The sequence below is a fragment of the Poecilia mexicana genome, unplaced genomic scaffold (assembly GCF_051168715.1).
Source record: "Poecilia mexicana isolate PSO_F unplaced genomic scaffold, ASM5116871v1 scaffold_12, whole genome shotgun sequence".
Taxonomy (NCBI): Eukaryota; Metazoa; Chordata; class Actinopteri; order Cyprinodontiformes; family Poeciliidae; genus Poecilia; species Poecilia mexicana.
Genome location: NW_028263381.1, coordinates 12,990,285 through 13,004,880, shown reverse-complemented (window position 1 = coordinate 13,004,880; position 14,596 = coordinate 12,990,285). Strand labels below are relative to the sequence as shown.

At 38.9% G+C, this 14,596-nt stretch overlaps 1 protein-coding gene across 1 annotated transcript; it reads right to left on the bottom strand.

The window, feature by feature from the left end:
- Positions 1–1,376: 1,376 nt before the first annotated feature.
- LOC148155996 (uncharacterized) lies at positions 1,377–8,913 on the bottom strand. Its single transcript, XM_088010652.1, has 3 exons — positions 8,253–8,913; positions 4,120–4,260; positions 1,377–2,476 (listed from the first exon to the last, which is right to left on the bottom strand). Exons 1-3 carry the CDS (start codon positions 8,320–8,322, stop codon positions 2,292–2,294), a joined length of 396 nt encoding a protein of 131 aa, XP_087866778.1. The 5' UTR covers positions 8,323–8,913; the 3' UTR covers positions 1,377–2,291.
- Positions 8,914–14,596: the final 5,683 nt, after the last annotated feature.

Genomic DNA, 14,596 nt, shown 5'->3' with positions numbered 1-14,596 from the left:
AATAATATGATAACCTGCACACGTAGGGGTGTGATTTGAAATTTGGAAGATAATTGCAACTGTTTCTTTAAATGCTGTAGATTGAAAGTTGAGGCCTTCATGGACTGAACTTTTTGTCAAGGACCACCATCAGATGCTTGACTGGTGGTGAAAATCTGAAGGTCTAAGGTTGTGATGGTCAGGCGACCTATCCAAGTTGTACCCCACATCTACAACTTGCTGGAAATAGGCGAGACCCATGATCATTGCCAAAAGGATCTCCGATTTCTCCTCCAACCTGCTTCTTCCCCTGCTGTATCCTGGTGCAATGTGTTTCCCTGTAAAATCGAGCACATGCATGCAGGTGTCCATGTGATGTAAAAGAAAATGTGAATCATGAGTCCAGGCCACCTTCTTTGATTTCTCTGACACAAACCATTGGTGGTTCCAGACTAAGTTTACCAGAGCGGATAGGGTAAGGTCAGTGTTCCTTTATGAGAGCACAGAACGAAATAATAGGAAATATTTAATTGCTTTCATTATTTTATCATATCCCATTGTTTTACACAGTCAGCCACAGAGCCAAAGAACCTTCCTCGGCTCTGGAGTTGCAGGTTTCAAAGACCTAATTCAACAGATGAAAACTGTGATCCTATCTCGGTAGCTAAACTAAATTTAGTTATTTTTAATTTGTTGTTAAAGTAAAATTGTAAAGGTACAACGTCTTCTACAGCATCTTCTCTGATTGGACTTAACAGGTCAACTTTTGTTTGTGCACCTGTGAGCCTGTTGTATTCTTTATTTGGACCATTTTTGACAAATATACCAGGAACATCCCACAAATTATGTTCCAGGTAATGGCATTATTGTGCCATGAGATACTGTATTATACTAAGCCTTTCTGTTACTCCTAAGGCTGCGAGGTCAAGAACCTTCCTGAAACTTTTCCATCTCTATTCTGAACTCCATTTGGATGATTGAGCACCTAACCTCATCTCCAAGGCTGATCTCATCTCATTTTCCCCATCTGTATCTAAATCTCATTCTTTTGGTCAAGATCCATGTCTGATTAGCATATTTAAAGGAATGTAGAGAGATAAAAGTTAAATTTAGACCCTAACTTTTATGGATTGGTTTGGAGCATTGCCAACAGAGGATACTGTATTGTACTGTAGGAGAACCCCATCTATCTCGCTGCATTTTACCATCATTCCTAAACAAAGATGTCAAGATCCTAGAACCCCTGTGTTTGAGGTAGAGATTGATCTCCTAAACTCACAGAGTAACCTGTTGTTTTCAAGTTAATAAGGATGGCCTCAGACTTACACATTCGACGTATCTGGATTTGATGTAGTTGCTTATCTTGCCATGAAAAATAAAGGCAGCGTCAAATCACCTTTCTTTTGAAAAATATGAAACATTTATTGATGTAATTCACAATATTACATGCTTTCACTAAGATATTTCACAGAAGACTTACATAAAGTTTGCTTGCCACCAGCTGGCCTGCAGTGCTGTGACATCAACTGAAAAATATATATATTTTTTTTAAATGTGTAAAGTAAATAGCCCGTAACATTAAAAGACCAGACCAAACGTATGTTTGATCTTGAAAAAATATAGCAAAATCCTTAAAACAGAAAAAAAGACAGGCCTTCAAGTAGAAGTAAGACTTTGTAAAGCTGAAATCAGCATTGCCATGGGTCATTTTCTATGGGTTATTCATGTTTTTCGTTGGTTATTTTCAAGTTATGTTTTTTAAAATTAATTATTTATGGGTTATTTAAATGTTTTATGGGTTAATAATGTGTGTTCAGCACCAGTCCTCAAGGGCCAGGGTCCTGCCAGTTTTAGGGATGTCTCTGCTCCAACACGGCTGATTCAAATGGTCCAATCACCTCCTGTGCATGTCAAAGTTCTGCACATGCCCCCTAATCATCATCATTTGACTCAGATGTGCTGGACCAGGAAGAGAACTAAAACATGCAGGATAAACAGCCTTTGGACACAACTGGGCTAAATCTTCTTTTTACTGACAGTAAAACTCTAACATAAATGTTCTAGAAAATGTCATATTTGATGCTACATTTAAATAGGTGCAAGTGCACAAGAAGATCTCTGATGGGTGAAAGATGTTAAACAATTATTTTCCTCAAGCATGTTTTATGGGTCGTTCTCTCTGTGATTCATAGTCCGAGCCAACAGAACCTATCTCTAAGAGCTGCTTTCAAGCAACACTGCGCCGAATAACACGCTCATTGAGCCTGTGAGATGTGCAATCCAGTGATGCCTGTCCCAATTCTAGTTTCTCATCACCACCACATCCTCAGCAGCAGGACACCCAGTGCACAGACATAGTGGAGTGTGCTCGGATGCCACAGCGGGGTGCTGTTGCACAGGTCGGAGTCGCAGCAGTGAATTCGCACCCCCGGCAGCTCTTGTTGCTGACAGTGTCTGGATGTCGCGCAGCCACTGGTCAGGGCGATACCCAGAGCCGCTGCAGGGACAGAATAGGGTAGGAGGGAGGTGGGGGGAGGAGAGTCAGTCAGTCAGTCAGTCAGATAAGAGAGATGAGCTGGTGTTTGGCTCAGCAGGAAAAAAAAGCATAACTAAGCACCAAACGCTGCAAGTGGATAATGAGGAAAACACTTGCACGTCTTAAGAATACACAAGAGAGGAAAAAAACTGCTCTTTGACAAGCTTATTTTGTGCAATAAAAACAAACATCAGTCATTTTGTACAATGTAATATATAACTGCTATGTTTATATAACTGCCCTGTGTCTAAACACAGCACTTAGTCTTCAATTTAACTTTTTTTTAAACAAGGGTAGAGCATACAGATACAGGGATATTTAACCATTCCTCTCTGCACATAACTTTTCCTCTTTTCATTTGCATTTTTTCTAATTTTCTGTTGTCATATTTTGCATGATTTCTACACATAATCATGCATAATGTTTTTTTTTCTAATTAACATGATTAGAAATAAATATCATGCATGATGAGTACATGTAAATTTATTGGATCAAACTCATTTCTTTTTGAGAATTACACAGTATTCTTCAGAAGAAGGAATGTGCCTTTTTTGAAACAAATCCCGCCTTTATATTGTTCATCAAAATATGATTATCTTCTGATACTTTGCACTGCAGCTAAGCATACTTGTTTTGGAGGTTGATAGTACAGCTCATGTTAGCATAGCAATATTTTTTCTTTTTTTAGTCACATAAGAATTCACCCAACATTTTTTCAAGGGTTTTGTTGGCTCCAGTGGTTTTTATTTAACTGTTCTTTTACAAGAAAGTGGGTTGTGAGAGAGAAGGAAGACATGCGGCAAAAGTCCAGGACTCAAACCTGTAAGGCATACATGGTTGGAACGTAATCCCGTGCCATCGCTGTGCCCAATTTACCCAACATTTCATTATTTCAAGGTGTGCCGAGCTTTGAGTTAGAGTCAAACGTGACACGAGACATTTTAGAGAAGAGAAGGAGACTGAAGATGTTGTGGATTAGGGAGAAATGTCTTGGCTCTTCAAAACAAAAGAGACCAGAAATGTAAGACCCTTTTATGGAAGTTTGCCAGCATGTGTTTGATTTGGATTTGACAGGGTCACATGAAGATTAAATGGACTGACTGGCCACAGATTACTGCCAAGACATTGGTACACAATTTTGAGTAAGAGCTTTTCATACAGCGCACCGCATGCAGTTTCTGCCGGTGCACGCTGACTCTCTTAGCAACTGGAAAACCGCGCCACATCAGCCCTTTCAACATGAGCAAATTTCTTGAGATGTCAAGGAGAGAAACAGCTGGGCTGCCCACGCTTCCCTGGATCTGCTCCATCATCAACGTTGCCTTGAATGTCCGCATCCTTCATTTGACTTAACATCAAACATTGAATGACTTACAATTTACTCAGCAGAGCACATCAAAGTTACATAACTATCCCCTGTGCAGGGAAATAGAATATTCAAATCTGCCAGACAAGAAACATTTACATGATTGTATGATTAAAAATCATTATGCCGATATCCAGTGGTACATCAGAGTGAATTAAAACAGAGAAGTAAAAAAAAAAAAAAAAAAAAAAAAAAGTGAATAGATGAGGAGAGTAAAAAAAAAAAATACTTCACTCACTGCTTTCTGTCTTGATGCAGAAACGGTGTTTGAAGCCATTGTGTGAGTGGGTGCAGGTGATGACCTCTGGGTTAGAGCAGCCCAAGTCCACATACCTCTGACCATGGATGATGTTGCAGCCATAGCACTGCAGACCCTGGACTGCAAAGATGAACAAAGACAAATTAATGTGTTCAGTCCAACCTGAACTGAATGTAATGAATTGGAGTCTTCACTGGAGGAAAAATGTACATGATTGGCTAAGATGAGAACTGAAAGGTGAATGTTTTAGCAGCACACTTATGTCTGAGAACTTTGTTTTATTTAAACAAAAAATGAAAAGTTCCTAGTTAATTTGAAAAAAAAAGAAGTTTTGTCTGACAAAAATCATTCTGGCACACAGCATAACCAAAATAGCAGATGTTTGATGTCTGAATAACAGAATTTTGATAATAAATGGAGCAGTAAATTAGCAGATTACAACTCATCAAATACCTTGCAAATGTATTCACACCCTGACATCCTCCGTCCTGTTAAACTCACAAAGCTATATGTGTTTGATTTGGATTTTGTGTGTAAGATCAACACAAAATAGACCTTAATTAAGTGGAAGAAAAGCAAAAATGTGTCACAAATAAAATGTATATGTGTCGGAATTTCTTTGTAAAAGTCCAGATCTAAATCCAGGTAAGAATCTCTGGAAAGACTTTAAACTTGACACTCACAGATGTTTTACATACAATTTGAGTTTGAGCTATCCTGCAAAGAAGAATGGGCAAAAATGTTAGTCTCTCTATATGAAAACCTTGTCTTGAGACAGAGCACATGAGCATATAAGTACCATTTGTGTGTGCACACACACTTACACGCATTGTGTATGAATATATAGGAAAGTAGGAGTCTGAGGTGTTCAGGTGGATGGTTACCACAAATATATTCAATATTGGTGAATTTGTTTGTAAAAGGTTTGTTTAAGTGTTCATTTTAAATGTTTTTCATTCTTTTATTTTAACTATGTCCTTTAGAAAATAGCAAAATATACGACTGAATGAATTGAAAACAATGTTTTGTACTTGTGTATCTTAGAACTGCAGTGACTGGCTCAATAATGCATTTATTTAATTTTTCTTTACATAACCCTTAATCTTCATTATTTGTTAAAATATATTAAATGTTTGCCTTTGTAACTATTTCTGCCAATGTGTAATAGTAGTAGCAGTAAGACAAAACAGCAAGCCATTTATAGACAAATGTTTGCACTGAAATCGTTGAAACTAAAATTTCTTACATTGATAAATGGCCAAAGAGGCTTGCATATGTGTTTTGTTTATGTTTGTTTATTTATTTGTCAGGGCTTATGGTCAAGTGATTAAACTCATGTGATGAGAGATCAATTGTACCAGATAAGACCTCTGGCTAATTTCCTATGTGGTTTCTTTGAGTGTTACATCAAAATCACGTGTACGAGGTGATACGTCAATAAAATAATGTTAAACCTAAGGTTGAAAAAGATGAATGTTCAAAAAAAAGATGCCTTTAAAGAGGCATGATACATCTATAAGAGGAAATAGTACTGATGATATTATATATATATATATATATGTATATACATACTAAAATATGCTTCTCCAAAGAGAATTTTAGCTTCTGATTTTTGCTGTGCAATTGTTTCACTTCCCAAACGTTTAACTCCCTTAAGAAAGTGAAGCTAAGCCTAACCATAACAAATCCATCAGGGCTTAAAGGGATTGGCTGAGAGTTCAGCCCGCTCACACACCTGTGCTTGCCCTCCAAAAGCCTACCCATTTAAGATGGAAGATCAGCTTTGGCTGAAACCAATCCTCCCCCTTTATCTGTGCAGGCCGTTGGACTCAGTGAGAGTGCAGAGCGTCAGGCTACAGCCTCTTGCCGCCTCTGCTCTGTTAAATAGCCCACCAAAAGCTCTGATGGAGCTTTCAGGAGCGAACTAATCCCAGGCAAATGCTCTTATAAAAATCACGTTAGAAATCTGCTGGAATCGATGTAAAGCCTTGCAGGGGCACAGAGCACATGCCAGTCTGCAGGGGAATGTGTCACAATTCCCCTGCTAGTGATAGCAAACAATATAATAAATCATATTACTTTAACATAAAGAACATATTCGGTAATAAATGTTGAAATTGAATTGTGATTTATTTCTTCCGGACAACCTGAATGAACAGTGTTCTCTGTGCTTTAATACACAGCATTCATGAAACATTGAAAGGCTGCCTGCTATGAGCATTTTGTCAACATAATGAGGCTACATTAAAAAGACAGTCAGCTCCCTTGGTACAGTGCAGTTTATTATGAGCCCACAATGAGCCTACTTGCAGTATGCATTAAAAATGTTGATTAACTCTGAGTCTGTTGTGACCTAAATTTGGTTTTACTCATTATTAGCATCATGGGCGTGCATATTTTCTCAAAAATGAGCCCACTATTTCCTGCGTGCATGCTTTGTGCATTAAAAAAGAAAAACAAGAGGGCTGTTAAAATGAAAAGGAAATGCTTTAGAACCCTGAGAAGCATGGTGAATCAGGTTGCCTCAATCTCTCTTAGGTTATTTGTCATATTTTTCATTTGCTTTTATAACAATTGAGTCCATGTTCAGCCCATTCTGTGTTTATTATTCGCCCTCCCTCAGTCAGTTTGCTTCCCTTCTCAGCTGCTTCCCATTGTCCTGATTGTCCTCTGCCTCCACTCTCCCTCAACTGTTCCCCTTTGTCCCTGATTAGTTCTTCTTGTCTGCTTTGTCATTTCTGCGTCTCCTCATTACATGATGTTATGTTCCAGTTACCTGGGAAGTGGGAACAAGGAGCTGGGTTTGTACACTACTTTCAACATGGCTATTGCAAACAATAGACATTGTTTGCAATAGCTCTTACAGGTAGGTTTACTTCCCATAAGCAAACACTTTTTATTTGTTCAGATTAAAGTTTCAAGATGCTATGTGTAACATTGATTTTAAACGCACTCTCACATGTATGTCTTATAAAATAATTGTTTCCACCACATCTGTCCACTGCTGATGCAGGAGCGGCCATATTGAAATGCAAATTTAGCCTTACAAGTCGTAACTGGGGAAACTACTCCCGGGGGTGGAGGGGCGTTCCAGTTTATTCTTCCGACTGGGAAGTTTGAATTTCCAGTTTAAAGCACAACTGGATCGTAGTGTGTGTGAACATTGGAGTCCAACAAAGTGGCTCATGTTAAAAATATGCCATCAACAAACTCAAGAAAACCATATTTGTTCTGTGTATCGCTTGTCACCACAACAAAGGAAGGCTTTACATAGATAGACATGGAGTATGAAGGTTTGGAGGAAGAAAAACAAATCTCATCTTAAGAATGAGAGCTTATCAATAACTTTTGGAAATTCACATTTACTTTCAAATAACTAATAAATGAATTGGATTACTTAATCATGTCCTACTTGCTTAAAGTAAATCTGGAGACAGGTTTGCAGAAAACAAATTCTTTGGAAATGAGATTGATTGGAATCAAACATGCGACGTGTTAATGAAGCTGCTGCTTGCATCGCTGTCTGCCATCATTGATGCTGCCAGATCAATAAGTCAAACATCAAACAGCCAGCACAAACGATCAGCTTCCTTTGGGTTGGGACTGGATCTGTTATGTGACGCAAATGAGAAACGGTTCCAAATAAAGCAACACAATATTTCAGTGTGGAACAATTCAAAAATATTTCCTTTGCTGAATACCATTTCACACTCAAATTACAGTCAAACGTCCTTAGGTCAATTGCTACTGCTCTGTGGGGAAATTTACTTTGCCTCTTGTGTGGATACATAGACACATTATGTATTGCTGGCAGACAATTTGAGCTTTGGTCCGTTACAGGTAGAAAGAAACTAATTTTATTGCAATTAGCTTTAAACATAATCAATGATACAGCAATATATTCTGCATGTTTTTTGTGGTTTAATTTTGTTTTTTATTTTAAAGTTGACATCTACACTATCTCTTAATAACACAAGTGATATTATGTTTACAAAAAAAAAAAAAGCTGCAGCAAATGATGATGTCTGTCTGTGATATAATTATGCCCTTTGGCACACGCACACACACACACAACCATAAGCAGAATCCACAGCAAAATACATCCCACTCACCTTGTGCCAAACAGAGCATCCAAACCAAAATAAATCCAAGTCCATACACTAACCAGGTGCGCAAAGTCATGGATGCAGCACAGGAGCGAGGGTCAGTTGTCCGTGCTGAAAGAGTCAGAGATTTTTTTTTCTCTGCTCACATCTAATTTCCCAATAAACCAGATGCAGAGAAAAAAAATAAATTCTTGCAGAGATCCCACTTGCCTGAACCCTGAGAAGCCTGAGTCTGCCTCCCACTCTGCCTCGGTGAAGCTTGCGCTCTGAATGAGAGATCTGATTGTGAGACTCCAGTGAGAGGGGGAGCCAACCAGCCAGTCAGCTCAGCTCAACAGCCAGTCAGGCAAAGAGAAGAGGAGGAGGAAGAAGATGGTTTGAGTGAAGAAACTAAATAAATAAATGTCTTCATGAGCGGTGTCCTCAAATCCTGGGAGGGACAGAAGGTTGTTAGAATCTGTCCTCTTTCTCACATCTCATGACAGAAGAAAAAAAAAGGGAAAACACACATGGGATCGTCATCTGCAGAGGTGAAAACAAACAATAAAGTGTGATCCTTTTCCAGCTGGGACATACAAATCAATCGGGCCTTAATCCTGATTGACAATCCATCGCTTCTAATAATAGCCCGATCACAATGTGTTAAAAGCCCAGGGGCTAAATGGGATGGGACACCAACAGGTTCAGTCTCCGAGGGTATGGAAGTGTGTGCATGTTTGTGCCTCAGAGTGGGAGCAATGCCAAAGCCAGACCAAACACACCAACACACACACACACACACGTTGCAAATAGGGCAGGTTATCTGTGCTTGGTGTATCACTACACACTCGCACAGGGGAGAAAATTCTATCTAATCAAGAATTAAAGACTAAATCCTTTCTTAGAGACTGTAATGCCAGAGGATAAGGCAGGCTTTGTGGTAAGCCCTCATTCCCTCCTCACCCCAAGCAACATATGGTCCGACCTGATAGATGGCTGCCATTGACTGCTATCATTCCTATTAAGACATATTTACAGCAGCTTGTTCGGATTTCTGCGCATTACAATGGAACGTGGGGGAATTAAAAATTAACTGCAGCTCTTTAACAAGGCACACAATGTGAAATGATGCCGCACTGCATCTTTTCATAACGACGAACACACACTTAGTATTTGGAAATGTGCGCGGCTGTGTGTAATTTGTTTCTCCTCTTATTTCTGAGTCATTGTTTGTGCGACTGTGTGGGAAGTAAAAGAGGCATTTAGGTCAGTCTTTGCCAAGATTCAACCATCCATGTGCCTCTTTTTCCTTGAAAGAATTCACAGGATGATAAAGATTGAGAGATTTTTTTAAAAAAAAGTTTAAGTTCCAGACTTTGAGTTTACCATTTTTCCGATTGTGCTTTTCCTTTTTCTAAAAGAACAAATTATAGTGAAAGATAATGAAAACACAGCTGGACAAAAAGTAGTTCTGACAAAATCATTACTGAACCAAACATTGGTCCGGTAATAATACTTACAGTAATTGTTGAATTGAATGAAATGCTCACAAATGATTTTCTTGCTTATTTAATAAATGAGGCTAGAAAGTCCTTTGGTCAAAAATTTTGCAGGTTCTCACTTATATGGAAACCCAAAAAGAGATAACAATCTGGTTTTCTAATGTGTTTTTTTGCACTGGCGGTCTTTACTCATTAGTAGCTTGGCAGGAAAAAGGGCAGTGAGTGCAGAAGAAGAAGAAGAAGAAGAAGAAGATCGCTTCAGCCTCTTTCATCCAGGATCTCCTTCTCCTGCCAGGTTTTTGATGAGGGAGATGAAATTAAGAACATATCCAAATATCGGTCAGTCTTAACCCAAAACCTTAAGGTTTCCTTGGAAAAAACTTAAAATGAGGAGGCATTTTCTGAAGAGCGAAAAAAGTAGGCTAGTTGTTTTCTTGTATATACACAAGCTGTATGTTGTCTGAGATTTCATGGTTTTGTGTGTGGGAGGTCTTTCAAGCTCTGACGAGTAAGGCTATCACTGAGTCCAGTGCATTATGGAGCTTCTCCAATCCCACTACTAATAGTTCCTACTTGTTTTCCCTGTAAGTTTTCTTTGGTTATCTCGTTTTTGTTTGTCTATGTTGAATTAAACACTTGAAGGAGTTTTATTCCCATCCAGCTTGTCTTAACAGGGAATCGTGTTATGTTTTCCATCAAATGGCTTGGATAAACTCTCCATTTTACCATCAGGTGATATTTGCATCTTAGCATTCTCTTATTGTTATTATTATTCAACTAATGGCGGAGATGGTCTAATATTTCACCTGCTTAGCCTCGTTCAGAAACAAAGCTCGCTATTTAAGATTTTGCTTTGTTCCGAGAAGCAATGAATCCGTAATGGGGAGTTTCTCTTAACACTAACCCAGCTGAACTGAGAGCTGTGAAGCATAAAAGAGCAGCTCTAGTCAAAGTCCCAATGCTGATGCGCGCATCCCGCTTTTGTCTCAACCTTTTTCCTCTTTGCCGTGTTCCAGGCCTCATTCATTTCTGCTGAGCCCCCTGAGCCTTTGAGTGATAAAACCATGACAGGGGGAGTGAGAGAAGGATCGACTTGGAGGGGAGAAAGGAGGTCCAAGCAGTACCGCAGCGATGAAAGCAAACCTCCCCCGAGCTGCTCCCGACTTAACTTAGGATACACAAAAGCTGCTTTAAATACCCTTGAAGTCACTGCCACCGGCTAGTTTGGAGTGACAGTGACAAAAATAGGGAGGGCTGCAGGGCTCTAAATACTTGATGAAATTGCAATTAAGACACCAGAAGAGGAACTGAGCCTGCAGCAAGCGGTGGCCAAAAAGAAACAACATAAATGTAAGAAGGGAACGCATGAAAAGTTAATTCAGCACCATGGGTTTTAATTCTGGGCATCTGTCACTGCGCATAACCCTGCCCTAGAAGTACAGGAGAGATGAAACTGAAATTTGTCATTAGGTCTGCCCAGCAGGGTCTCTGCAGCATTAATGAGCAGTAATCTGACTGTACAACATGGAAAAATATTCTTATGGCTTCACCCGCCAACAACTGCATCAGCTACAATCTCTAAAGCCACTGAAGTTTGAAATTGCTATCCCTCCACTATCGGTGTGGAAGAAGAAAATAATCAGGGGTCTCTTTCACACGCCTCTAGGGACATTTATTTCACATGTCCGGTGATTATCTAGAACTAGCTGTAAGATTAACTACCCAAGCCCTAAAGCAGAAGGGCCTTTTAGCTCTCAGAATTTCAAGTAATTGAAAGTTTGACCCAATGCATGTGCCTCTGCAGTTCTACACTAAAAGCGAGCGCAAAGCCGGATACTACTTATACAGCAAAGGAGACGACTAGCTGAAAGGGCTTAGGCTTTGCCGCAGAAAAGTAAGCACTTTTGAATTTTGCTTTATTGCTCTTAAAAGCCAGCTCCTCTGATTTTTCTACATGAATTATATATACCTTTGTGCCACTGCTTGAACTCCCCAATGCACACACTTTGCAACTTGCCTTTGCAAGACCGAATATAATGCGTTTTCTTGATTTGTATTAAACAATGATGAAAACTCATACTGCTAGGGAAACCTTCCTTGGATTTGTTGATTTCTTCTTTTTATTTTTTTGTCATGCAACAACTGCCAGTCTCTTTGAATGACAATCAACCAACCAGTTTTCAACACCAAATGAATTTGCAAAGCAATGTCTAAGAATTTGCTTATGCAAAAAGCAGTTGAAGCATTATGACGTGAAATAATGCTGCAAAAATGTCGTCTTTAGGGAAAATAACATGACACAAGCCCAAATAACCAAGTACAAAATGCCTTTGTGTAAATTAGAATTTAACTTTGTGTGCAAGAACTAAGCTCACTGAAAATCCACAACTGTCTGTTTAAATCTCAGGTGTCCAAAGCGCAATTATTTTGATGTTCTAATTCAGAGATTAAAGGCCTACTCCTAATCCGAGGAGAAAGCTTAGAAAGGGAGATGCAAAACTAATATTTTCACAAGACCCCAGAGACTCCACTCATATTCATTTAAGAATCCACTTGGGACATTTGAGCAAAGGCTGGTCTGTTGGGTCGGATATGGGCTGGAGGTTTCTCTATGAGTTACGCGTAAAGAAAGTCATAGATAGACGGTGTGCGCACATAATACTCAATGCAGAGAAGTCCCAGCTGGAATTTAAACCCTACTGAATATTGGTACAAGGAAACAGCGCTAAACAGATCTGACAGGTCAGGAGTCGGCAGTCTGTGGCTCCTTAGTTACTGCAGAGTAATTTCTAAGTATTTTGGTCAATAATGAAATAAACACAATTTAAATTTGACCATAAAAGCAAACAAATTTCATACTGTAGTTATTTTTGAAACAGTTTTTTTTTTCCTCTTTTTTCAAATGATCATTTAGGTTTTAGGCCAATTAGAACTGAAGGCAAAGGTGGCTGTTTTGATTGCTCTACTTAAATAAAATAAAGAGGTTGCCTTTATGATTTCATGTTCATGTTCAGCTGCAAGTGGTTTTATGGACACAAAATGGTACAACAATAGGCTGAGAATGTCTGAAAATCATTAGAATTAGCAGTTTTGAAAGGATATTTTTGTTTGGACTTAAATGAGGGGTTCAGAGTTCAGTTTGTCTAAATGACACAAATTATACGGCAGGAAAGCCGATCTGGAGTTGGAAGGGTCACAGTGTATGGGGGCGATTCATGCTAAAGTCGTTTCAACGAGAATTTCTTTTTGCAGAAATCTGGAAAATTATGATTCTCTCATTGAAAATTTTTTAAACATTTTTCTGATATTTTGAGTGTATTGCACTTCAAAATCCGGTTCTTGTGAAGCTTCCCCTTAAACAAGCTACCAGATCTGCCTACTGCATTAACACAATACCATTATGAGACCTCTCGAGCATGCAGACACTGCCAGAACATTGGATCTTAGTGTTCTTTAGTCCAATCAGCAACCAAACGGTTTGTGTGTGTCCCTTCCTTTCTCCCTGCCCTGGAGCCTGAAGGTAACCCTCAGGGCCCTCCCTCCATCTGCCGCTGTCACCGACGGAGTGCAAAGCCGTCCCAGTGAGCTCAAAGACAACGCCTTGCCTGCCCTCAGTCTTATTTTGCTCACCGGTTTATTTTTTTTTACAGCTGGATAACACAGACATGTTTGAGCATTTTTGCTGTGATGTAACATCTCACAGGTTTCATTCACAGTCGTTTCCTCAACATGTAATCATTTTTTATAGGGTTCAACTCCAGCGCTGACACATCCTCGCAAATAGCCTTTCGACAGAGTTTGAAGGGTTGTTGAGATTAATGTGCCTTTCGGATGTACAGCGGACTGTCATGGAAAATTAACACCGAATTTAAAGGGTTTCTGGAGGGACTTGAATGCCTGACTTGTTACTATTCATCAGTCATGATACTAATTTGAGTTTGGACTGTTTTGAAAACGCCATCTCAACGCTGTGCTGGCTTTTTAAACAGTGGGAATTAAAGAATAATAAAATGACTTACACCGAGAGGGTGGAAAAATATTTAACTACTACCACGATTTAAAAGATTATTATTATTATTATTTATTTTTTTTACAACCATCAGCTCAATCTATTAATCTAAGCACTTCTATCAATCTCCCGGGCTTAGAGAGGCAGCATCTGCCACACTCGACCACTTTCTGGACTCTCCGAAAAGAGTTGTGTTGACATCTGTTACTAATCATTTGATTCTGTATCCTTTTACACAGTAATCCTCAGTAAATTGGTGTATTTGTATACAAACTCAGCCCATGTTTTTAGCTAAAACAGCTTACAAGGCAGATTTTTTTTTTAATAGTTTAGGTCAATACTCTCTTAAATTCTTGCACTGACCTATCTAAAAGTCTACCTATCCTTGATAATATGCCAAAGTTTTATGATGCAGAACAAATCAAACCCTGATGAACCACATTAAGATTTTTTCCACTGATAATTTGTCATAGATTATTATTCAACTGCGACTACGTGACTTGGCAAGTCATGATTTGATACTGTCTATGGTGGTTTAGTGTAGAAAGAGAATTTATTCTAGCTTGAACTTTTTAAAACACTCCGTCACCGTTAGAGAGTAAATGACTTTATTACATTGCGACTCATTCATCTGAGTGGCAAAAGGTGTAATTTGGTGTTACCTTGCCTTCTCAAGTAATAAAAGAACAGTTAAATTCAATCACTTAGTCAAGCATGAAAAAGCTCAGCCCAAAGAAGAGCAAACATCATTACGCACCACATTCTTCCCATGTTTTCGATTATTGTCGTCTTTCATGCAAGTTTGGACCAAATGTGCTTGAAATATAATCAAATTAAAAATATTGACATCACCGACCCCT

Bases quoted from the DNA above. Each gene is read 5' to 3' on its own strand.
- LOC148155996 (XM_088010652.1), bottom strand. From the start codon at position 8,322: ATGACTTTGCGCACCTGGTTAGTGTATGGACTTGGATTTATTTTGGTT. The intron at 4,261-8,252 runs GTGAGTGGGATG...TCATCTTTGCAG, and splicing joins GATGCTCTGTTTGGCACAAG to TCCAGGGTCTGCAGTGCTAT. The intron at 2,477-4,119 runs GTGAGTGAAGTA...CTGTCCCTGCAG, and splicing joins CTGCATCAAGACAGAAAGCA to CGGCTCTGGGTATCGCCCTG.